The sequence below is a fragment of the Oratosquilla oratoria genome, chromosome 7 (genome assembly GCF_046742065.1).
Source record: "Oratosquilla oratoria isolate Oo_2021 chromosome 7, ASM4674206v1, whole genome shotgun sequence".
Lineage (NCBI taxonomy): Eukaryota > Metazoa > Arthropoda > Malacostraca > Stomatopoda > Squillidae > Oratosquilla > Oratosquilla oratoria.
The window spans coordinates 40715571-40742349 of NC_134783.1; the positions used below are offsets into that span (position 1 = coordinate 40715571).

Genomic DNA, 26779 nt, shown 5'->3' on the forward strand with positions numbered 1-26779 from the left:
GTGCCAGGTCGTAGTCAGCCTTCCTTCCTTCCTTTGAGGTAGAGAAATTGAAAAATGGCGCGGAAAGATCGCCACGGGAGAAGGGAGGGGACGGGGTGGGGGGCATAATCTGGTTGAGGGTCGGACTCACCGCATGGACCTTCCAGGAGTTACCGGTGAGGTTTCCCCCGGCTTCTAGGGCACTCAGGAGGGAGGTCTTCACTTAACTCTCCCTTGGGCCGATCAAAAGCCAGACGAGAAGACAGGCGAAGGGAGGTAACTCCCGCCTTCTGTCTAAGATTCACTAGACTGGTCCATGGAGGGGCCGCAGTGACAGTGCGGAGAGCCTGGTTTTGGAGGACTTCAAGCTTGTCCCAACAACTGAGCCGGAGGGAGATGAGAGCCACAGCGGCATAGTCCACCACCGAACGTACCGCTTGAATATAGTACATCCGGAGGACCTTGTGCCCGGCACCTAGCCGGGGTCTCGTCATGGCTCTGAGGAGATTTAATCTCGTCTTCGTGGCCTCACGGAGGTACCTGACCTCCGGAGCGAAGGAGAGCCTGGCGTCGATCCAGATGCCCAAGTATTGATAGGTGGGCACCCAGGGAAGGGTGTCGCCTTGAAGAGTAGAATGGGGGCGTTGCTTCCTCGTCCTCAGACTCATTGCTCTGGTCTAGGCCGTCGAGGTTTTCCGTCCCAGCCTTTCACATTCCTGGAAGAGGAGATTGAGTGCCCTCTGATCTCTGCGAAGGAGGCATCCGCCCCCAGTGGTCACCAACACGAGATCGTCCGTATAACAGAGGTGAGCATCCTCCCCGAAATCACGTTGGAGAGGGTGGGCCTAGGAACACCCGCCTTACGGGGTTCGATTTTCAGTCTTATGGTATGAGAATAGGTGTTCCTCGAAACACACTCTTGCTATTCTGTCTTTGAGGTAGTCTACAATCTTGGACCCCCTTAGCAGACAAGGGTGCAAGAATGGCAGAAGCCCTTGCTAGTTCGAATGCTTTTTCCAGATCCAGAAACATCACAATTGCAGGCTGACCATACATATCGTGATGGAAGGGTTCCATCCACCACAGGAGGCAATTGAGGACCATCCGCTCAGCTGTCTTGCCAATGCAGGATGTGAGGGATATGACCCTGTAGCTGTGTGGGTCCCTGGGCTTAGGGATCGGCACGACATCCGCCTTTTTCCACTCCGCAGGGAGTAGCCCCGCCTTCCAGGAGTCGTTGATGAGTGCCAGTGCGGCCAGCTCCCCAGATGGACCCAGTTTCCTCAGGAAGAAGTAAAGTATCCTGTCACTGCTAGGAGCAGTATACTTGCTCATCTTGCGAGCCTGTCGAAAGTCCTCGAGTGTAAAGGGGTAGTCCGTCGGGGCAGCCGTGGCCATGGCAGCGTGGACCACATCCCGTCTACCCTGTCGGAGTAGGTGTTGTTTCTGCCTGACAGGTAGGGGGAGATGGGCGGAAAAGGAGTGGTCCGCAAATTGCTGATGATGAGCAGGGAGTGGGGGGGTGGCTGCACCTGTTGACAGCCGCAGCTTCCTCCAGAGGGCGCGAGCAGTGGTTTGGGCAGAGAAAGTGGTACACCATTCCAGCCACTTTTCTGATGACAGAGTGCAGGAGGGCTCGTGCCTCGAGTGATTGGTGGCACCGCAGAAATCTGCGGAATACATGGCCACGGTGATTTTATTCCCGTACGATGTCGTTGAAATACCCCCGGTCAGCATGCTGATTTATGACTGGATTCGTTTTTGGGACAGTTTGTTCCGCGGCGGCCTGGACGACGGCGACGAAGTCTCTATGTAGATTGCCCATCTCCTGTGTGGGGACGTGGGACTGATACCAGTGATGTAGTTCTTCCTGGAAAATGGTCCAATTGGCCTTCCTTGTATTCCAGCGGCGAGGTGGAGGTCGAAGGGTGAGGAGGTCCACGATCAAAGTCGTGACTGGAGGAAAATGGTCGCTAGTGAGCTTCAGGTCCACTACCACCCAGTAACCATGATGAGCGATGGACGTAGAGTTGATCAAACATTTGGTTTGACCAATTTTAAAAACGTCCGTATTCATACGAAGAATTACCCCCCCCACACACACACACACACTTAGACCCTCCCTGACCGCCTGAGAGGTGTGCGTAAGAGGTTGTTTAGTTAGGTTAGATCATGTTAGATTAAGGCTAGGTTAGATTGGATAGAAACGAAACAACAACAACAACAACAACGGAAAACTAAACATAACTAATATGCGATTATGTATTTTTTACGCGGGCACATTTGTAGAGATGTTTATTCAGTCTAGTGGACTCTAAACTCAATCAAATTTGTTGATTTTTCATAGACACATATCTTAGGAAGCTCGCTGGCCGAGCGGGTTACGGTGTCGTTACTTGCAAGGAAGGTCGAGGGTGGGGTGGCGGTTCAAACCCTGCCACTGGCGAAGTTGCACCATATCATCATCATATTAACATGTTAAGCTTAATTACTGTTCTGATGTCTATATAAAGGGGTTATCATCACTGGGCTACTTTTCCTCCGACATCCTACCTCCAACCTCAATTTGAGTAACTAGAATATGACTTCGTTAACGGAAATCTAGACTTCTCTAAGAATATTTCAACAATATGTCTAATATTTGCATAGGCTTACAATCTCTTAGTTCGTCACTCAGCTCTGCTAGATGTATGACGGAAAGATAATTTGATATTTGGAAATTTGAAAATTCAAATTTTGTAACCGAAGTCGTTTTTACTCAAACGAACTCTCATCAGTCGACGCTGGTGAAGCCCGTGGAAGCCCAGAGTGATAACCCATTTACTTTGGGTAATGCATATCTAGCCCCCAGCTGTGTCAGTTACCTTTCCTGATACATTCGCCACGACTTTATTGAAAACTGTTTCGTTGGTCAAGTTTCATTACGACACTCGTCTTCCTTTCTGATATGCAATTTGTTTCTTTTATCGAATTCGACTTTCAAAACTGTTGGTAATCATTGTTTTCTACCCACTGCTCCATTACAAAATAAATAGATAAATAAATAAATAAATAGAAATAAAAAATAACACGCCTAACCTCACATGCTAATCCCACCCAAGACATTTCCCATAATTCGAGAACTACCATAGACGCAAATCGTCTTCACTTTCACCATTTCGGTACTCAAACAAATTAAAACTAATGACACCAAATTATATTAATACCAATACTAAATCAATTATTAGATTATCATTAATATAAACATGAAATAATAATATTCAGTATTAAACTAATAAATTCAAATGAATAATATACGATTCATGTATAAAAAGAAATTTCTTAGAATATGCAAATCTACTTAAAGAACAGAAATTAGTAGACGGGGAACAGATGGGTGTTAAATATACCTATGCATTTATTTATTTTGTTTATTATTATTTATGCTGTTACAATTTTTATATATTTATTTATTCATTTATTTATCATTATTGTAATTTTTTCGCATCCGACCTAGATATGGACCAAAGCTCTCCTGTCGGCATGCTCCTCTTTTGTAATCCTTTGTAAAATGGTAATCGTTTATGAGGCCACCAATAAAGATGTTAAAAAAAGTAAATATTTACAATTTGTTTATAACTAAAGAACATCCTCAAGATGCTAGATGAGATTATTTCCTAGAAAAGTTAGCATTACTAGAGGTCTCCTATACCGTTGAAGAATTGTAATATTCAGCATTGATGTACATATATCTACGTTTATCAATTTCAGGATATGTTCTACATATAACCTTACACATTTTAGAATACAATGTTGGATATAAAATGAAGCACATTCTCATAGCTAGGTAATTAGAAATGTTGATTAAAGATACTATTATCGCAGAAAATGAGTATAAACAGAGTTAAGTGAAGACGACAACGTAGCCTCTAACGGGACAAAATTCTGAGATACTCTGTTAGGTTGGTTAGTTTGTTAAGGTTAGGTTAGGTTAGGTCATGATGAGTTATGTAAGGTTAAATAGAATTAGGCTAGGTTTATTAAAGATAGGTAAAGTTAGGCAGGGTTGGGTTAAATTATTTTCGGTTAGGATAAGACAGTTATTACCAAATGGTAACTACAAGTTTTCTTACCTTTCTCACAAGACGCCTTTTGATCACTCTTCCAACCGTCACGATCTTCGTATAATCTCTCTTGATTTATTTCTTCTAGTGTTAAATTTCATCCCTCTAACTTCATCTTTACACCATCTAACCATCTTTTTCTGCGTCTTCCCGCCGGCCTCTTTCCTCTTGGTTAACATAAGAATGAAGGAGACTGCAAGAGACCATAAGGCCTACACTAGGCAGCTCCATATATTTCTCAGGATATCTATCCCCTTACATTCTTTTTACATGCCCATACCATCTCAATTACTTTCTTCCAATGGTTTCTATAATCGGTTCTACTTCCAGATGTTTTCTTGTTCTCTCGTTTCTGATCCTATCTCTTCTGGTGATTCCCATAATAATTCTCATTCAATACTTTAATTTCTGTGGCTCCCATCTTAGATCCCATTTTCTATGTCATGTTCCATGTTTCTGAATCGTAAATTAGAACTGGTCTTAATATAGTAGTGTATATAACCGTGTTACTTAGTATGTATATTCTTGCCTTTCATAAGAGTATACAAGATGTTGACATCCATGTTAACTTTTTAATTCTTTTCGTAATTTCACTTTCCTGGTGATTATCTTGTGCAAATAAAACTCCCAAATAACTGACTTTGTTGACTTGCCTCAGCTGTTGTTCATCTATGTTATATGTATATATTATATTGCATTTTTTTTTCTATTCCTGTTGATATTCATAGCCTCGGTTTTATTTGTAGACCTTTTCTTGCTTCCTGCCACCTATCTATCGCAGCTTGAAAATCAATTTGGTTTTCAGAGTAATTTACAGAATACCGACCGCGTTATTCCTTCGACGCGTATTGTTTACATAGTGACGTTGTTGTCGTATTAATTCCCCGAAACAAATGATTAGTTTCATGCTACTGCGTGCAGAATTAATTTGAATTTGTATTTTTTTGCTTTATATTCTTATGAATATATCAAACAAGAACATTTGTATTACGACTTACATTTTTTCCAAGAGAAAGTTAGCTTCCTATGTTCCCACTTCGAGGCTTCTGTTGTATAGGCGCCATTTTGTATTTATGTATTTCATTATTTTCTTCTACCAGTGAACTTGCCGACAAAATCCCACTTAGATTTATATCACACAAATAAAATAAAACGCGCAGTAATGCAATGTTCCCTACCAGAGGCTCCGCGATAAAAAAAATAAGTCGTAGCCGGAAGTGACGTCATTAGCAGTGAAGCTGGATTTGCTATTTCATAAAAAATCAAGATTAATACCTGCAATTACCGTTTTTGTTATTTATTCTACATATAGTAAGTATTTGCATGTATCCTTTACGTACTGTTAAATAAAATGTGCCATTGTATGGTCGAACGTACCTAATAATAAAAATTTCAGAATAAACTCTACATACCTATTGTAAACTATTTAATATGCTGATACATTTAGGATCAGACAAGGAAAAAAGAGGCAATTAATAAAATATAGCAATATTTACACAATGTCTTTTCCACATTTCAATTATTTTTGCACAATATATGTGTATTTTAGGTTACAAACGCGGGAAGAATTTAGAACGAATAAAATACCAAGACACAGACGTTGGGGACTTCATTCTAAGCAAAAAAATAAAATAAAATAAAATAAAAAATAAATAAATAAATAAAAGCATGACCAGTGGCCAAGTTCAAACATGACAACTAATATGACTGAGAAAATTGAATTTTGTCAACACATCATTGGCTTGCAGATGAAATGACTACATTATATCAAACCATCAATAAAGAACTAAGCACAATTGTATTTATGCATAATCCGTACTTATGTACACAATGTTCAATAAAGATAACCTCATTTCATAGTTGCCAGTTTCCCTCTATACTAATGATAAACACATGTAAATGTAAAAATTGAACTAAATCAAGTAAGGTCCCTTATTTTCTTATTATGAATAAGGATGATGATAACCATGACTGTGTAAATAATTGTCAAACCTCGACTGCCGTATCTGAAAATCGACAACAGCGCAACGACGGTTCCGGTTCTACGTCATCAGTCGCGTCTGCTCGCGCCAGAAGGGCGAATGGCTTCGTGTCGCCGAAATATAGGCAAAGGAGGAGTATTTGGCACAACGCCCTGGCTGCCTCGCCGCGAGAGAAGCACATCTTCGCGTCAGACAAACAGGAGGTATGCTGCGTATGGCGTCTTAGTGCTCAAATAGATCAGTAAATGAGAAACAGATAAATGAATGAATGATACACAAGATAAATAAAAGAATAAATAACAATAACTGCAATATACTGCGTGGAGCAGTGGTTAACGTTCCTGCCTTGGAATGCGGAAGTCTCGGGTTTGATCCCCGGTATATGCAAAAGTACTTGCATGGCTTTTCAATCCCTTTTCACATTAGAGGTACAGTAGATTGACGCATATATGCATATTATATATATATATATATATATATATTATATATATATATAATATACATATATATATATATATATATACAAAAATAATCACACGTAGCACTTCTCACCATACATACAACCTAACAGCATTAAGTCACCGTGGTGAGGTATAGAGGCTACACGTCCCTCAGTGGAGACACTTCTCAGCTGTGTCAATGATGGACGGAATAACTTTAAACACACCTATATATGTGTGTGAGTGTGTGTGTTTGTGTGTGATTCACCATGGTCTTGGATCACGTGTTGGACTCGTGATCGATAGCTGTTTCCCTCTCGGAAGAGAGCTCAGAGCTCATATATGACTGATCTATGGGTAATGCTATGACCTTACACGCACACACACACCCAACTTCCTGCCCAAGAGAGTTGGAGTAACTACCCATAGTGCAGCGGTACTGAAATTATTTCAGCCCTGGGCGGGATTTGAACTCGGACCGCCGTAATGGCAGCCGGAAACTCAAACCTCTGCGCCACGAGGTGTGTGTGTGTGTGTGTGTTTACTAAAAAGTTAAATTCAAATATTTGTGCTGAAAGTAATGATTTTAATTTCTTTTGCAGATGGAGCCTTGGTTATGGAATCCATTTTGTTGACGGGTCACGTGATCACTCGACAGGGAAACGCGTCTTCGATACTCAGAGGTGAAATATTTGAAGAATTTTGTTCTAATACCATCCGATTTCTTTTTAGCTTGGGCCATGGTTACACTAGTCAACGGAATGATTGGATTCTAATGACTTAGATGGATTTTGTCCAATATTGGAGGATTTGGTTTAGAATCCAAGTCTAGGGATGCCCAACCCAATACCGTTGGAGTCTTTACCTTGGAAATTATCCAAGGGAGAAAAAACTAAATATATATGTTAACAGTGGTCATAGTTATATCTTTAAATAAAAATATATACAACTCATTCAGTAATAAGTTATGAATAGTGTAAGTTATCTTCAAAGAGAAAATAATTTTTTATGGAATATATATAGTAGCAATAATAAAATATTCATTTGACTACCACTGTAGTGTAAACGTTGCTCGATATTTTTAGCGCGAAAGCTTTTCGCTATTTATGCTTAACGTCTTGATGGAGTGGAATCCATGCTCTACCAGAGAAGATACGACCACAAGAGGCGCTTTGGGATGCGAGTCATCCTGATTATACTAAGAAATAATAATAAAGCAATCTCTTTGGGGCATCCCCTTCAGTCGCCATTCTCTATAGATGACAAACGTCTTCCGTCTAGTGCTTGATAATTTGTGTGTATTCACCATTCCCCATGGTCTTTGGATCACGTGTTGGACTCGTGATCGACAGCTATTTCCCTCCCGGAAGAGAGCTCAGAGCTCGTATGACCGATCTATGGGTAATGCTGTGACCTCACACGCACACACACACACCCAACTCCCCGCCCACGAGAGTTGGGGTAACGACTCGTAGCGCAGCGATACTGAAATTATTTCAGCCCTGGGCAGGATTCGAACCCGGACAGCCGTAGCGACAGTCGGAGACCCTACCAACAACGCCACCGAGTAGTGTGTTTGTGTGTATGCAAGAGAGATGCAAAGATCGTGAAATATGCATTTTTAGAGAGATCGCGAGTCGTTCAAAGTTATTTGGAGTAAAATGTTTGAGAATCTAGCATAGCGTAGGCTCTACAAATGAGTTACTCATTCTGGATAGAGGGTGGGGCATGGTGTAGATCCTTTTATGTGATTTGTGGGGACATCTTTAATAAATTGTATGGTTGGAATCGCGTTTAACCGCTCGTTCTAGGATGGACGAATGCAAAGTTTGGACTTCAAGCGTTCCGCTAACTACTGTAACCGTAGCTTTAGAGGAAAGAATCCTTGTGCAAGGGTTAAAAAATAGAGAAAATTAATCAATCAATATATGTAAACTTTCGATCGATGCATATTTGATACAGCTTCATAATTTACACCAGTACCTGTAGTACTTACAAGTGAAACCTATTGCAATTATTGACATTCTACGGCGACATTTATATTCCTTAATCCCACCAAATTTGCCAATCATTCAGATAGTTTTATTTTGTAATCGTATTTTACAAACCTATTGGCCTTGTTGCTGTCTCCATGTATCTTCAAGTCCCCATAATCTTTTATTCACCATACATATTTTCAAGGTCCATACCTTTACACTCCCCAAATAATCTAATACCACGAAAACCTTCTATATAAAGTCTGGATACTAACAAAATAATGATGATAAAGTCGCACACATATATTTAGTGTCAAACTTAACGCACTATAATGATAAAATTAATGTATCACGTCATAAACAAAATGAGACTTGGCGATTAAGGACCGTAGTTTTATCCTAATAATGTGCACATTAAGCGGCCCATAGACGTTCAATATTATTGCGCAATATTTTGGCTTGTGCAATATAATTGATCGTGTGTGGGCAATATTGAAAGGTTGTGCAATATATTGTGTGATTTTCAGAAACTTGAAAATATATTGCGCAAACGGGATAACATTGTGTCGTCTATAGGCTATATTGCGCAATATCCTGTCAGTGTCTCTCCAGCGGTCGTGTAAGGTGGTTGTGTCTCTCCTCAACCTCGCGTTATCATGAGTGACAAGAAAGCCGAAAAATAATTCATTGCTGAATTTATTGAGGTGTACCGTAGTCTTCCCGCCTTGTGGGATGTGAAGTGCAAAGATTATACTAATCGTGCGAAAAAGGGGGAGCAGTACGAAGTGCTGATAGAAAAATACCGCGAAAAATACCCGGATGGTGATAAACAACAAGTAATAAACATTTTCTGCCCTTCTGCGAGCCTTTTTTCTTTCCTTTCTTATGACTTGCTGCCATAGCAATGATCACGCAACAGAGATCACCGTCAGTTAACATGTTCACGTTATGACGTTCTGGCAAGGACTGACTGTTTGCACAATGTGGTTGCACGTCTGCGCTCACGATTGCGCAATATATTGCACAACCTTCAATATTGCCTCCATACGGCACAATCTTTTGCACAACCCAAAATATTGCACAATAATATTGACCGTGTAGGGGCCAGCGCCAAAATATTGTGCAACCCACATTGCGCAATAATATTGAACGTCTAGGGGCCGCTTTACAGGTATTTTGTGAAAATGAATCAATAGAAAACGGGGCTGTTCCATGCGCTAATACACACAAATGAAACTAAAATTTCATCGGGAATATACTTATTGAAAGAGTAAATGGTGACGACTAATAGTAGTGTACCTCGAACGATTTATTATATAATATATATATGCAGAGTCCACTAGGAAGAGGAAAAACACGCGGAGTATCTCCACTTTTTTGTACTCCTTGATAATGTGAATATATCACGAAAGCGCTCGGACTCCGTGTGTTCCTCTTCCTAGTGGACTCTGCATATTTGTGATTCACGTGTGACTTGTAAAATTTGTGCATATATATATATGTATATATATACATGTGTGTGTGTATTTATAGTTTATTTTCCCATCTTACCACGAAGATGTCTACTTTTGAAGCGCTGTGATTTTTTTTTTTAACTTTTTCATTGTCCCATTCTGCATTTCTCATCATTTCAAGTCCGTTGATAATACATCTCAATTACAAGTATTTTAGACTTTTCCCAAGTTATTATAATTTTGGGGTTTTATTTCTCTTTGAATATTAATCAGACTCTATACCGGGTATTTATTTTTTTTCAGAAACCGTGATACACTGTACACATGGAACTAAACAAATAAAAAGATCATGTTTTCATTGCCAACATGTTACTTTTTTCAACTTGCATGAATAATTGTCACTTGATTTTTAATTTTCTATTTTTTTCATTCAGTTGATCATGTATTTCTTCTTCAAGTCGTTGAAAACAAGTTCAATAGATTCTTTAACCTCTTCTATCTGTTCAATTTAACAGAGATCCACAAGTTTATTTTCTGCTACGAAATTCATTTCGTACAATATAAAGGTGCAGCATAATGGCCTAAACACCTTACTTGTTGGTGGCACTCCTTAACAGCAGGCACTTTAATCACCTTAATCCTTCAGTACTAAAGAAACATCAGACTAACTCCGATCTCCTACCCATCTTTACCAAACAGCTTTAATCCCTGACATGGATATGAAAGGCATCTTCTATTTTCAAAATTAAAATTTTCTATTGCAAAATGCATACTTTTTATGTTCATAACTTAATATGTAGGCTGCATATTTTCCCTAAATGATGGACATTCTTGTCACTGATTTCAATTCACTTAGTACCTACTCTTTAAACCAAACCAGTACCGATCACATCTTTGCGAACTGTCTACAAAAGCACTAGTTACGTAAATGTGAAAAACCCGAAATAATGAAAAAAAAAAAAAAAAAAAAAAAAAAAATATATATATATATATATATATTCACTTCAAAGGGACCAAAGTTTCTACAAGACAGCTGGCATGAATCACGCTTTTGCTGAACATTGTTAAAACAAACGAATACCCACGCCTCCATCTGGAGGTGCAGACATTTGTCTCCAGGTTGGAGCCTAAGATCAACTTCAACTGTACTTCTTCCACCTTATCATTTGGGGGAAGCAACTACTCCCCTCCTCCTACTATTGCAAGCTAGTGACAGAAATAGCTCCTCACAAAGATCTACAGGAGAGCTTGAGGACTACTGCCAGCCATTATGGGGCTGCTACTTTCCAGTCAGTGGAGCGCAAACACTTACTACAGCACTCCAACAACATTGTGGTTTTTGTTGTCCACCCCTGCTAGTGTTAATTCAAATCTTGAGGTGTAAAAGGTCCATTTACTATATTTAGGGATTTATATTGCTCTTGTATTTAAACAAGATGTTTCCAGCCAATAATGAATGATTTTACAACAAATGTGATTCCTTCAAGATAAATAAGTTGTTAACCACAAGTGAAGTGGCTAGGAATGAGAGAAAAATTACTTACCATTTTTTACTCCTTCCCACATAAACGACGTGAAAATTGCACCTTATCAAAATGAATGAAACAATCAATCACTGAAATATCAGTACACTAAATGTCATTTTGAGGCCATAAAAGAAAGTCAAATGTAGGACACTTAAATATATTTGTATCACGCTTCTCATACAGTCAGCTGAGAGAAAGACATAAGTATTTTTTTGTTGTTTTTAAGGAGACAAAAATACCCATTGACTTATCAATACAGTTAATATACAGAGGAGAACACTGGTGTTATGAAGCGAGGGAGACAGCAGGATTTTGGCACAGAGTCCACAGGTAGCAGCATAGTGACCTTGGAAAACCTTCGGCCTTGCTCACCCACTAGTTTGGAAGAGGGGCGGGAGGAACAAGAGAAGGAAGAATAAATAGTAGCTGAAGGAGCAGGATAGAAGAGAAGAAAAAAGGAGGAGGTGGATGGAAGAGATGGAGGGAGGAAATGAAAACAGAGGTGAAGGAAGATGAGAGAAATGGAAATGAAGGAGGAAGAGGAAAATTGGATGGTGGAGGGAGATGGGGGAGGGGAAGGAGAAGGGAGAAGAGAAGGAGGATGAAGAGGAAGAGGGAGATGGTGGAGGAGGAGGGAGGATGAGAAGGAGGAGGGGGAGAGCCAAGCAAGGGCAGGCCACTATTACTAAACCCAGCCCGTCTGCGTCAATGCCACCACTACCATCTCTAAAGACTTCTTTTGCCCTTGAGCAGGCTGCCTAGTGGATGGATGGTGTGTGTCACTGAGAGACGAGGCTTCTGACAGGCAAATCGCACTTTCTTCTTTGGCATGGTGAGCTGATTTGGCAAGACTTTCACCATCTTCGGTATTGGCAAACAAGTCTACGGTTATGTATAGGTTAGCTCACCTTTGACTTTACACTCAGCCAGCCTGTCTGTCTGCCTGCCTGCCTGCCTGCTTGCCTGCCTGCCTGCTTGCCTGTCACTGCCCTTACCAACCCACCATGGTTACAGCTGAACTTGACACTTGTTCGCACATTCACTCATGAAGCAATTGCTTTGCTTTAGCACAGAGGAGCAATTTCAACCATCCAGTGCTGACTAGTGCACACTTGGCAAACACACTTGCCAACATTCACGCTTGCAAGTATACAAATACGCCCCCACACATAAAGATGCATGTATACACATATGTATACATGTATAACTCATCATTCTTCCCAGCACTTCCTGGCTTTATGCACACAATAGTTGTGGGAACAAATTGTGTATCTAATCATAAGTTGTCTTCTCCATCTACAGCTAACATCAATCTCTTTGGCTTGAAGATCCCAACTAAAAACTTAGAATGCAATAAGTACACTAGAAATGATTGTGTTGTAGGGTGGGTTAGCAAGGGTTTGAAAAAGGAAGGGATGGCTAATACCTTTATTGTGTGGACCTCCAGGGCCAGGCTGTGGGCCATGTATTTCTGACTCACCACCATGGGCTCACCACCTTGTTAAGCATTGGATACAAGAGTCATGACTCTGCAGTCTTGTGCCATCATTCTGTAACCAGTAACCTGATACTGGATGTGGAACTTGTGTCACAAACTGCTTTTTGTTAACCCAGGTAACCAATACCTGGAGGTGACACTTTCAACGGCCCTGGTCGTTCCCCATGTCCAATACTGGAAACTAGAGCCGACACATGGCAGTATTTAACTTAAAGCCAGTACGAGTGTCAACACTCCCCACACAAAACCAATGTGTCCCTGGACGGTCCTCCCAGAGGACCCAGGCAAACGGTGGAGATACGTAAGAAAGAATACTGATGAGGAGGAGAATGACTGTGACGTGACACGGAGGTGCAGGGCCCTCGACCCCCAGCCTCCCCCACCACAAATGCACCACATGGTTAAAATTGTGGCTTACAGAACCACAATGCCACTTGTTGTCTGGGGTCAAGAGAACTTCTGCACACACATACACACACTCATGCTACATGAGAAAAAAGAAGGGCATTCTGTAAGCTTCCAGCCTGCTGCAGGTGTGGTGCAAGGGGGAGGGGGTGGGGGGAAAGAAAGGCCTTGCACAGCACCCAAACTCCACGGGGCCACATGGCTGGCCACACCCCATCAAGATGTGGCAACGTGGCAGTGCCCCCGGCACACTTACACCGCAACACGGAGGCACACAGGTGCTGGCACGGCTGGTGCCTTACCTCGCGCCTCTTTGTATTTGGAACGTCATGTCTTGTGAAAAGCCTGTATCCAATGGATGTGCTCTAACAGCTTTAAATTTCTTTCAGCAGTCGAACATTTGGACAAAGCAAGATGCAATGTTGCACGAAGAGAAACTTGAATTCAGCCTTTGCCATTTTTCCCCCCCAGCTTGTTTTGAAAACTGGGAGGGGGGTATTGCGTGCAAACTGCTCTTCTTATGTGAGGCAAGGAAAGGAAGGAATCCCTGAAGGGCCTTGCAGTTCTGGGAACTACTTTCTTGGCCTCTTCCCAAGCCCTGTCCAAAATAATTAGTGTGTCAAAACAGCAACCTAATCCTCCCAAGCATTTGGTGGATGGTTTAGTTGCTGCCAACGCTCTCCCACTGCCTGCTGTGTTGACAAGGCTCCTTGCACAGGAACAGCAACCAGTGTCTGATGGTTGGATTAGGAAGAATACACAATGTCACCTTCCAACAGTTCTTGGTTTAACATTATTAATGTGGTTATCTGTGATCTTGGGTGTTGGTGGACCTCAAACAGAGGCCACTTGTCATACAGTCTTGAAGTCATACTCTCATGGTGGTATTCTGCAATTTATTTGGCCATTATAGATGGTAATCTGCTTATCAAGGCTCCTCTTGGTGGTATGCAGCCATAAAGCATTCTCCTTAAAGAATTATCAACCACCAAAGATTACCTTCTTCTGTGATATCGACCTTGTATGATATTCAGTGTTGTTGATAACTTGGCCTTTCTGTCATAATATTTGCGGCCAAGGCTGATCTAGGCAATAGTTGCCTTTGGATGAGGTTACTTTAGATGGTCTGAAGCCTTTTTTCTTCTTTCTATCAGCTTTTAAAATGTGTTTATTTGCCCACAGTTGGGCTTTCCCTTAAAAGGCATATGGGATGCTTTTGTCAAGTTGCAATGGTTATGTGTACATTCTTTCTACATTGCTGACACCTGCACACAAAATGCTCCTAAGTCTGCCAGGCTGGTTGGGCAAGACACAGCAACCTTTCCATCAATGAATAATAAGCAACTCACACAATAACTACCTACTCAACAACGCAGATTTTAACCACAAGACAAACAATGAAGACAGTTAAAACTGCACACTACAAGACTTCTCTACAGGTACAATATCTACTTTGGCCAGGTTTGCAATATGAATGTTGTTACATTTGCTATCAGATATGGTTGTGAGTTATGAATCAAGAGAGTACACTGCCTTACTTGGGAGTGGAGGCTGTGAGTGGACACAAGCCAGAGGCAGCAGCACAGCAAAGCAGCAGCAGCAGCCCCGATGGCTAACACCAAGTGGTTTTGCAAGCAGCCACAGGGCTGCCAGACATCAAGTGTGGCCAGAGCACACACAGTATTGCACATGAAGGCAGAGCGGTTGGTGCCTCTGGATTGAACCAGCATAAATCATGCTGGAGAGGAGTGGCTCTCAATGTGGCAGAAGCCACACTTGGGGGAGACTGAGGCGCCACCCACCCTTCCAGTCCTACAGCTTCATTCCACATCACAACAAAAGAACCTCTTTGTGCGCAAGACGTTAAGGCAGATGACGACAGTAGTGACTGTGGGGCAGCCGCCCGAGGGCCTCTCATGACTGGACCCAGGGCCCTCGGACAGCACATGGCTTGGCTTTCCTCGAGCTGGAGGATTGCACACAAGCTGCCCGCCCATCCAACCCCTACGTATCGGGCCTCCCTCCACCTGGCAAGTGCCTGTGAAGGCAATGTGGGAAGGAGGAGGGAGGAAGGGAGGGGTGGGCTGGGCAGTAAAACAGCCACCAGCAAAGGTGGGCATGCACCGAGATAAGGCAGGATGCACTCGGGAGTGCAGGGGGAGACAGGCCTTACCTCCGTCAAGCCCACCTTACACAAAATACAAACAAACACTTTAGCAAATGCTCTCAACTTAAGAAAATAATGTTACTAATGAGATGGAACAGTGGAAGATTTGCTAGAGTAGAGCAGGGATGTGCACAGTGAGGCATAAGCAGCAGTATGCAGACTTGTTTGCACATACTAATGCGACATGACCCGACCTGCCCCGAGCTCGGCGTGAGGTCGGGGTGCTCCGGGTCCCCACTAAGTCTGGTAGTTGCTGCTCATGTATCACTGCTCCTGCCTTTCTGACTGACACCGCCAGCAGCCATCACCAACATGACTGCCACTAAACTATGCACAATACACACTAACCTGGGTAGTACTAGGATCCCTACCAGCATACAGATCATGCGCATACCCAATTTGGAAACAGTTGGCCACCCTCAATGGTCCATTTGTAAAACCACATCAACAACGCTATGCATACTTTCGACCACACTAGGTCTGCTTGCAGGTGCTTTCATTACTCAAGCATAGGTCACCGTTCAACCAGAGATCCTTTTCATGGTGTTGCTTGATATATTTCAATCCATGACATGAGTGAAGCCTGGGCACATGACCTTGTGCCTCATGTGACAGGACTAAAAATGAAATGACTGAGTGACGTGGTAGCACAAAGCAGGAGTCTTGGTGAATGCCTATATGCTACTATACAAGGACTCTATTGTGCGTACACAAAGGGAAGTACACCGTTAACTTTCTTCATTTTCGTGACCAGACGTGGAAATTGGAGGGGGACTGACTGACTGACTGACTGACTGACACTTGTGCTCATGACTTAAGACAACACAACCTGCTGCTGCTCCACTACAACCTGGAAGAGCAGAGGAATAAATGCAAAATAGGCCAGCACCTGAGTTTCAGAGTATATATATCTAGATTGGCTGGCTTAACTTCTACCTGACTTGCACTCCATAATAAATAATGGTATTTTTGGCCCTTATCTAGGTACAGTTGGTCAAGCTCACAGAGTAATAACTAGAGCAGTAGTAATCTTGGCAAATGCATTGAGAAAAATCCCTAAACAACCAAGCAATCACTACATAAAAAGACTTGACAATGATTGTAGCATTAGCCCCTGGGGAAGGAGATTTCGAGCCTGGGACACAAGCAGGGGACTTATGAAATCTGGCACCAGGAATCAGGGGAGGAATACTGGGACTGTAGAGCCTCTCCACAGAACACCCTCTATGGTTTCCGCTCTACACTAACTCTACTGAAATTCTCTTCTCCTTTGCACTAAGAGGTCTACATTATGTGATAATACTCATAGTAGCTCGGACATTTGTGAGACTTCCCTTATTCATGTTTAGTTGAAGGTAAAGCTCTCTGCACATAAATTGATCCTAAGCTCTTGGAAGGGGGACAAATAATTAAAAAGAAAAGAAAAGAAAAAAGAAAGAAAAAAAATCATATAAATAAATAAAACATTGTGCTGCTTCTTGTTTAGGTTGTGCATGTACATAACAGTATTGTACATTTTTGTGACCAGAGTATTCCTTTTGTGCATTGCTTTCTTTTCCAGTAGTTGAAACACTAGATGATGCACCTGAAAGAAAAAATTAAAACATCTAAATATCTCACGCACCCTAAAAAATCTAAATATGGCAACATGTTTCTACCTATTTCGGATGTGAGGGGAGAAGGAATAATAATTGTGTGTGTGTGCGTGTGTCTATTTACCTAGTTGTATTATACGGGAGGGGGAGATATGCTTGTAGTGACCCGTCTTTGTATCTCACATCTAGTTTGTTCTTAAATTCATGTATAGCATTTGTACACACTATCATTTTGTACAATTTGTTCCAGACATCCACCACTCTGTGTGGAAAGCATTTTTTTTTTCCAGATTTCTTCTATAACTGTCCTTTTTGAGTTTCTTTTCATGTCCCCATGTTTTTCTTCTATCCCAATTTAATAAGTCTTCTCTATCAAGGACTTCCATGCCTTTCATAAGTCTATAAATGGCCAACAAATCACCTCTTTCTCTTCTCTGTTCCAGGGTTGGTAATTCCAGGTTAGACAATCTTTTCTCATATGTCAGTTTTGAAAGTGTTGGGGCCATCTTTGTCAATGCTCTTTGGATTCTTTCTATTTTCCTTATATTCTTTTTTGTACTGGGTGTCCATGTGTTGCTGCTTACTCCAGTCTTGGTCTTATATCTGTGTAACTAGTATTTTCTTTACCATTTCCTCGTCCAAGTAATTAAAAGCCACTCTTATTGATCTTAACAAATTATAGGTTTCTCCAACTATTTTGTTTACCTGTTTGTCTGGGGACATGTCTTTGGTGATGATTACTCCTGGGTCCTTTTCAGAACCAACTTTCTTTACTTCCCTTGCACCAATTTTATACTGTCATGATATTCTTCTTTTACTTTTTCCAAATTCCAGTATACTACATTTCTTAATGTTGAAGTCCACTTCAACTCTGCCAGGTGGAGCTGGTTCACCACTTCACATGTCGGTCCCAAGCCTGGATAAAGGAGGGTTGGGAGGACAGGCTTAGCAAGCCGCTCCCGTACAAATAGCCACTGCTCGAGAATCTCAGGACCAGCCATGGAATTCTTGACTGAGAGCTCTGGAGGAGGCTGGTTGCTGATGGGCCTAATGGCCTACTGGGAGATTGGTGAGGTGAGAAAAAGTCCACTTCCCACATCTGACTTCATTCCCATATCTTGTTCAGATCTCTGTAGCGATTCACAATCTTTCATACTTACTTTCTTTAGTAGTTTTGCATCATCTGCAAAGAAGTTCATGTAACATTCTAAACCTTCATTCATGTTATTTACATATAGAGCAAACATTATCAGAGCCAGCACTGATCCCTGTGGGACACCACTAATCATTTCTTCCCAAGTACAATTTTTATCTCTGAGCACCACTCATTTTTCTTCCATGCAAGAAATCCTCCATCCATTTCAATAGTTTTCCTTGTATACCACCTGTTGTTTCAAGTTTTCTTAATTTTTTGTGTAGTACTTTATCAAATGCCTTTTGTAAGTCCAGGAAAGCACAGTCTGCCCATCTGTCCCTTTCTTGTATTATATCTATTAACCTTGAATAGCATCAAACCAAATTTGTGGCACATGATCTAAATCTGAATGGTCTCGGATTAAGTATATTGTTCTTATCCAGATGTTTTATTCATCTATTTTTGATAACCTTCTCACAAATTTTGGTTACTGTACTTGTAAGGGAGACTGGTCTATAGTTTGTTGGGCCTTCCTTGTTTCCCCCTTTATATATTGGTACAATATTGGCACTTTTCCAGTCTTCCGATATTTTTCCTTCCTTGAGTGAGCAATCCATTATCTATATTTTGTCCATTAGTTCATCCATACATTCTTTTAGAATCCAGTTTGCAATTCCATCCAGGTCATGTGATTTTCTGACATTATTTGGTCTCTTATTTGTTTCTGTCACAGTTATTTCTCTCATTGGGAGATCTTTCTCTACTTCCTTCATCCCAATTGTGTATGTTTTCTTTAGTGAACATAGATTTGAAATGTTTGTTCATAATTTCAGCCATTTCTATATCCTCTGTGTATTCCATGTTCCCTTGACATAGTTTTACTATTTCCTGTGTGTGTGTATTTTTACCTACTTGTATTTTATGGGAGGAGAGCTATGCTCATAGTGACCTGTCTTGGTATCTTTCAGCATAAAGTTTGTTCTTAAATTCTTGTGTAGTGTTTGCATTCACTGTTTCCTCATCCAATTTATTCCAGATATCCACAACTCTGTGTGGGAAACTATTCTTTTTCAGATCTCTTCTATAACTATCCCTTTAAAAAAAAAAATCATGTCCTCTTGTTTTTCTTTGATCCCACTTTAGTAGATCATCTCAATTGAAGACTTCCATCCCTTTCATAATTCTGTAGGTGTGTGTGTGTGTGTGTGTGTGTGTGTGTGTGTGTGTGTGTGTATTTACCTAGTTGTATCTTATGGGAAGGGGAGCTGTGCTTGTGGTGTCCCGTCTCTGTATCTCACAGTGTCAAAGTTGTTCTTAAATTCATGTATGGTTTCTGCACACACTACCATTTTGTCCGGTTTGTTCCATACATCCACCACTCTGTGGGGAAAGCTGTTCTTTTTCAGGTCTCTTCTATAACCGTTCTTTTTGAGCTTCCTTCCATCTCCCTTTGTATTTCTCATATTCCATTTTAGTAAGTCTTCTCTATCAAGGACTTCCATACCTCTCATGATTCTATAGATGGTCAACAAGTCTCTTCTTTCTCTTCTTTGCTCCAGAGTCAGTAACTCTAGTTTTGACAATCTCTCTTTGTATGACAGTTCTGAAAGTGTGGGGGCCATCTTCGTAGTTGCTCTTTGGATTCTTTCAATTTTCCTTGTATTCTTTTTGGTACTGGGTGACCATAGTGTTGCTGCATACTCCAGTCTTGGTCTTATCAGTGTGACTAGTATTTTCTTCACCATTTCTTTGTCCAAGTAAGTAAATGCCACTTTTATTGATCTCAGCAAGTTGTAGGTTTCTCCAACAATTTTGTTTATCTGTTTATCAGGGGACATGTCCTTTGTGATGATTACTTCCAGGTCTTTTTCAAATCCCACTTTCTTTACTTCCTTTTCACTGATTTAATATTGTCTTGATATCCTGCTTTTATTTTTTTTCCAAATTCCATTATACTACATTTCTTAATGTTGAAGTCCACTTCCCATTTGTGATTCCATTCCTAAAGTTTGTTCAGATCTCTCTGCAGCATCTCACAGTCTATTTCAGAGCTCACTTTCCTCAACAAGTTTGTGTAATCAGCAAAGAAGCTCATGTAACTGTCCACACCCTCATCCATATCATTCACATAAATAGCATACATTATTGGAGCCAGTACTGATCCTTGTGGAACTCCACTAATCACCTCTTCCCAAGTAAAACCCTTATTTCTGAGCACTACTCTTATTTTTCTTCCATGCAAGATATCCTCCATCCATTCCAGTAGTTTACCTTGTACCCTTCCTATGGTTTTCAGTTTTCCTAATAGTTTTCTATGTGGCACTTTATCAAAAGCTTTTTGTAGATCTAGGAAAGCACAATCAGCCCATCTGTCCCTTTCCTGTATTATATCTAATAGTCTTGAGTAAAAACAGATCAGATTTGTGGCACATGATCTTCCCTGTCTGAATCCAAACTGTCTCGAGTTTAGTATGTTGTTCTCCAGATGTTTTGTCCATCTATTTTTGATAACCTTTCCACAAATTTTGGCAATGGTACTTGTAAGGGAAACCAGTCTGTAATTTGTTGGGTCCTCCTAGTTTCATCCTTTATATATATATATATATATATATATAAATATATATATATATACATATATATATATATATATATATATATATAACCGTATTTTCCAGCGTATAGTGCGCGACTTTTATCCGTTGGAAGGGCCTAAAAATGGGTGTGTGCGTTATCCGGTGGTGCGCATTATCTACAGCCTACGATAAAAATTCTGCGGCTGTGTGTGTAATTTTTTCACAACGTGACGATGTTGGCTGTCACAAAGTCGGGACGGCACACTTCTCCGTGACGTTCCATAAGAACAAAAAGAACAGTCATGGTAAATAGGCCTAAACACCATGAAACATGATCAATATTCATGATATTTGCCCATGTTCACAGCATCCTAGTTTGAATTTTTATGTTGGCTTTGTTGCTTCACTTTAGGTATGGTACAAGTTCCGTTGCGGCCGTTCATAAAATCTTGTCAAACACCTGACTACAACACCCTCTTTTGGGAGTTATATTAACTAAACGTCACCTCGATGAGAGACTGTCCTATTTCACCACTGTCATTGCAGGTTCAAAGCTAAAACAGTCAGTAGTTTGTTTCAGCATTAAATAAAAAATGGTAAAGACGAATTATTTCCTCAAATTATAAAATGAAAATTTTCTGTAAAAATCCGGAAAATTTTCTGTATATTTTACTTTCAATAAACTTTTTTTAATCATATTTCCTACAAACTATTTAAGCTACAAAGTAATAAGGGACCAACGCACAACATGAGTCATATACCGGTACATATAGTTCCGACTTTTTCTTGGTTGTGTCCTGATTGATGATTAAATAAACACTTAATTTAGTGACAAATCAACAGATTTCCCAGCGGTGGCTCTAGCCAATGAAAAATACTTCTCCATGTAACCTCGTTCAGATTATATAAATACCGAGGTAAAACTGCGTTATAGACAAATGCGATTGGGCATGCACGTTATACGTTGGTGCGCGCTATCTGTGTACTGAGATAACGAAGTGCATGGGTGTGCATTATAACCCGATGCGCATTTTACGCCGGAAAATACGGTATATGTACAATGTTGGCCTTTTTCCTGTCTTGTGGTATTTTTCCTTCCTTAGACAAACATATATTTTGTCTCCTACACTCCTTTAATATCCACTTTGCAATTCCATCCAGGCTGTGCAATTTCCTGACATCAAGGCTTGTTATTTGGTCCACCATTTCAATTTGTGTTGTTATTATTTCCCCCATAGAGGTGGATCTCACTTCTTGCCCTTCATCCCAGTGCCATACTTTTTCTCTAGAGAAAACAGACTTGAAATGCTTACACATGACCTCAGCCATTTCTATATCTTCTGTGTATTCTATGTTCCCTTGGCATAGTTTCCCTATTCCTTGCATGTGTGTGTGTGTGTGTGTATTTATTTACCTAGTTGTATTATACAGGAAGGGAGCTATGCTCATAGTGACCTGTCTTTGTATCTTTCAGAATCTAGTTTGTTCTTAAATTCTTGTATAGTATTTGCACACACTGTTGCAACATCTAGTTTGTTCTTAAGTTCTTGTATAGTATTTGCACACACTGTTGCCTCATCTAATTTATTCCAGACACCCACCATTCTGTGTAGGATGCTATTCTTTTCCAGATCTCTTCTATAACTATCCTTTCTGAGTTTCTTTTCATGTCCTCTTTGTTTTTCTCTTATCCAATTTTAATGAATCATCTCTGTCTAGGACTTCCATCCCTTTCATAATTCTGTAAATGGTCAGCAGATCTCCTCTTTCTCTTCTTTGTTCCAGGGTTGGTACTTCCAATTTGGACAATGTTTGTATGTCAATTTGGAGAATGTTGGTACCATCGTTGTCATTGCTCTTTGTATTCTTTCTAATTTCTTTATATTCTTTTTAGTACTGGGCATAGTGTCACAGCATACTCCAATCTTGGTCTTATCAGTGTAACTAATATTTTCTTTACCATTTCCTCAACCAAGTAATCAAAGGGCACTTTCATTGATCTTAGTGAATTGAAGGTTTCTCCAACTATTTTTTTGATATGCTTGTCTGGTGACATGTCTTTGCCGATAATTACTCCTAGGTCCCTTTCCGAGCTAACTTTTTTAACTTCCTCTGTAACAATTTTATATTGCCCCATATTCTATTTTTATTTTTTCCAAACTCCATTATACTACATTTCATGATGTTGAAGTTCACTTCCCACTTTTGACTCCATTCCCAGTCTTTATCCAGGTCTTTCTGTAGTGATTCACAGTCTTCCTCTGTATTTACTTTCTTTAGTAGTTTTGCATCATCTGTATAGAAGTTAATATAACATTTCACACCTTCATCTATGTTATTTATATATATATGGCAAACATAATCAGAGCCAATTCAAAACCTTGTGGTAATCCACTTATCATTACTTCCCATGTCGAATATTTATCTTTTAAGTGTGTGTGTATCCAGTTTGTTCCAAGTGTCCACCACTCTATGTGGAAAATTTTTTTCTTCAGACCTCTTCTATAACTAAGTTTTTTTATTTTCTTTCCATGTCCTCTTGTGTTTCTCTTGTCCCAGTTTAACAAATCCTCTCTATCGAGTATTTCTGTGCCGTTCATGATTCTGTAGATGGTCAGTAGGTCGCCTTGTGTTTGTTTACGTAATTGTAGTATACAGAAATGGAGAGTGCTTGTTGGGTTCCATCTTCTACTCTCCAATTTATCACACTTTGGCTCAAATTCATGTACAGTTCAAACTTCTACAGCCTTGATTTCCAATTATTATATTTAGATTTGAATTCATGCATTGTTTGAGATTGGGCTGCATCACCTAAGGTATTCCAAGTATTTATAGAAAACTGTATTTCTTCACATCCATTGAACATGTTCTTTTTATTCTCATGACCCTGTAAAGCCCTCCTATCCAAGAGATCTCTGTTGATGCAATCTCCCTCTTTAGTGACTTGAATACTGTAATCATATCACCTCTTTCTCTTCAATCCTTCGAGGTTGGTAGACCCCATGTGTGTATGTGTGTATTTACCTAGCTGTATCTTACGGGGAAGGGAGCTATGCTCGTGGTGTCCCATCTCTGTATCTCATTGTGTGATGCTGTCATATTTGTGCAGTAAATATTTTTGTCTGGTGTATGTACTAATTTTTTCTCCTTTGTGCCTTCATGTGTGGGTCTGTGGGTGTGCTTTTGACTTTATATTTTTTATCTAACATTTTCTTCACTCATATACATTATTGGCAGTTTCACATATTCATAAACACTTATATAATGAAACATTACTAGTGTAAAATACTCTCGAAACTTTCACCTCACCTTTTTATTTCTAAGTTTGTGCCAAGGCCATACTATGATAATCATTGACAAAAGAGAAGCCTCGGAATTCATCCTGATTGATTGCCCGAACTACTTCTGCATTGATGGGAGTCAATACTGGATCCTCCTTAGTAAACTCTGCATCGAAGTTGAGAGCGTCCTTGCGTCCCTTCTGCAATGGTGGCACAAAATAGACAAGTAAGTAACAAGTATACACACAACAGCAAACTAATTAATTTGTTTACTAAATCTGTTCCCCAAACTAATTAGTTTCAACCTGCAAAACAAAGTGGCTAGACTTATGATCCATGTTCACAATGACGGATGAAAACTTCACTCGAAATTAAGCTTTTTACTGTTACATAAAATACTGTTATTTGGCCTGGGTAAATTTAAAATTCATGTTATGAAATTAACCCCTTTGCTATGGTGACATCCCCTAAACTGAATAAAATACTTTATATTTTGTGAGAGTAAAATATACGGAGTACGACAGTAACCTAAATATTTGTTTGACATAAACCTTAACACACCTTTGCTATGTCAACATAATTTAATCCAATCACTATCCCTGGGGTGCCATAGAAATGAATGCAATAATCTAGCAAAAACCAGCGGGGAAAGGGTCTTTCACTATAGAAAAGATAAGTCAAAATAGATTATAACCCTTTTGCTACCAAGGTGAGTGTCACAGATATAGAAGATGAAGATGATGAAGATGAAAAAGAAGACCAAGATGAAGAAGAACAAGAAAAAAAAAAAAAGTCTGATAAGACTAGGAATAAAATCTATCAAGCAAATCACCAAAGCAAAGGGGTTACAAAATGATGTGCAGTGTTTTTTCTAATATTAATTTTCATACATCTTTACTAACCAATATCCTAAAACCTAGTTGATACTGAAGAGATTGATTAAGCAGCCCAAAGCAGCATTGTGTTAAAACATCTATTTCTGTACTACAATTATTATATTCCTAGCATGTTATTACTTCCTCACAGGAGAGTGAACTACGCAAACTATAGAATTTAATCATATGCACAAAGAGAAATGACAATTTAATGTCAAAGTTCTCCTACTACGATTCAAGCTTTCTTCTTCACCCACTTTTGGGTTACCTCATTTACTGATTTTGTTCTGGCCATGAGGAATAACTTTACTATTTTGTAGGGTACTTGGAATTAAATGGGGTCTTGATTGAACAAGAAAGACGGGGAAACTGAGATGGCGAATGAAATAGCTGGGGTAAAGAACAAAATGGCAACTGATATGGAACAATGTGTAACAATAATAATTTAGTTGCTTTGGATTTCAAAGACTGCCAATCCACAACCCCACAATGGCTTTCATGCATACCTACACATTATCTTCTTGAAGAATGAATAATCAGACCAAGATGATTTTAAGCCTATGTCTAAGTGTTATGGCCAAAAATAACAATAAAATACATTGCATCCTATGATGCATCACCACCATCAGGAAATCAACATATTAAAAGTTATCTACACCTTATACAGAAGAAAAATAAAGGACAGAACACTTTTAGAATCTTTCAATATTACAAATACCAGTTTCAGCCACAGTGCTACAAACTGTATAAAAGTCATAATATCAACATGTATGTAAAGTACATACATGCATATAACAAAGGCTCCCTCCCCCTAACAAAGGAGGTTGCCAAAAAACAAAGGCATAAAATACTCTCTCAACCATTCCATCCCCACGTACTCCACTCCCATTCACCCCCCTCCCTCCCTCCTATCTTGGCTCCTTCTGGGTGATGGGTCATCCCTGTATCTCACCCACTGCCCTGGGTCAGGAGCAGTGTTGCAAGTCACAGCACATCCACAGCAAGGCTGCTTCATTAAATCAGCAACCACCCCTCTGTCCCCTCATGCAGAAAAAGAGAAGATTTGGAGAAATCCCTTTGGGCTGTGTAAAATTATTTTTTCATACATACTCCCTCAACCCCCATCCCCCACCCACTCCCTTTCATGCATCACAGCATCGTTCACACACAACCACTCTCCATTTATCCCTATCTTCTGTTTTCTCATGTCCCTCCTCAACAGACAACCCCTCTCCCTCCCAATGCCCTCCTTACATCATCCATCCATCCCACCCCTGGTCAGCACCACAATCCCCACCATCCACAACTCTTCCACTAATCTTTCCTCATTCATTCTTTCCATGTGTCCAAACCATCCCAACAATCTTTCATCAACCCCATCTTCCCCCCACCTCTCACTCTATCCAGCCCAGCAACCCCGATCATACCTCTCAGGCACCCCACCTCAAACACATTCAAACTCCTCTTCACTCATGCTCTATGCCTCCCTCATACAATCTCCTCCCAGCATCCACTCCCAAATGTCTACCTCTTACTACACTTTTCAACCCCCTAAGGTATTCACTTGCTTCTCTCAATCTACATTCGCACCCAAGTATCCAAAACTATCCACCTCCTCTAGTCTCTCTCTCTCTCTCAATACTCACTTCCCATCTGCTGCTACTTTCTCCCTTTGTACATCACATTACCCTACCCCCACCCAGACCTATCTCCAACCTCCCCCCCCTAAACTGTCACCAACCTCCTCAATCCCTCCCCTGATCCTGCCACAAGTGCAGCATTGCCATCAA

At 40.3% G+C, this 26779-nt stretch overlaps 1 protein-coding gene across 2 annotated transcripts in view; it reads right to left on the reverse strand.

Moving 5' to 3' along the window:
• Positions 1 to 11603: 11603 nt before the first annotated feature.
• Positions 11604 to 26779, reverse strand: part of Pkc98E (Protein kinase C) — a 66370-nt gene continuing 51194 nt past the window's right edge. For both annotated transcript variants that reach the window (XM_076188063.1, XM_076188062.1), the window contains exons 13-14: positions 24143 to 24314; positions 11604 to 17115 (exon numbers count right to left, since the gene is read on the reverse strand). In XM_076188063.1, coding sequence (XP_076044178.1) covers positions 24153 to 24314 — 162 coding nt within the window. In that variant the 3' untranslated portion in view covers positions 11604 to 17115; positions 24143 to 24152. The remainder of the gene's footprint in view (positions 17116 to 24142; positions 24315 to 26779) is intronic.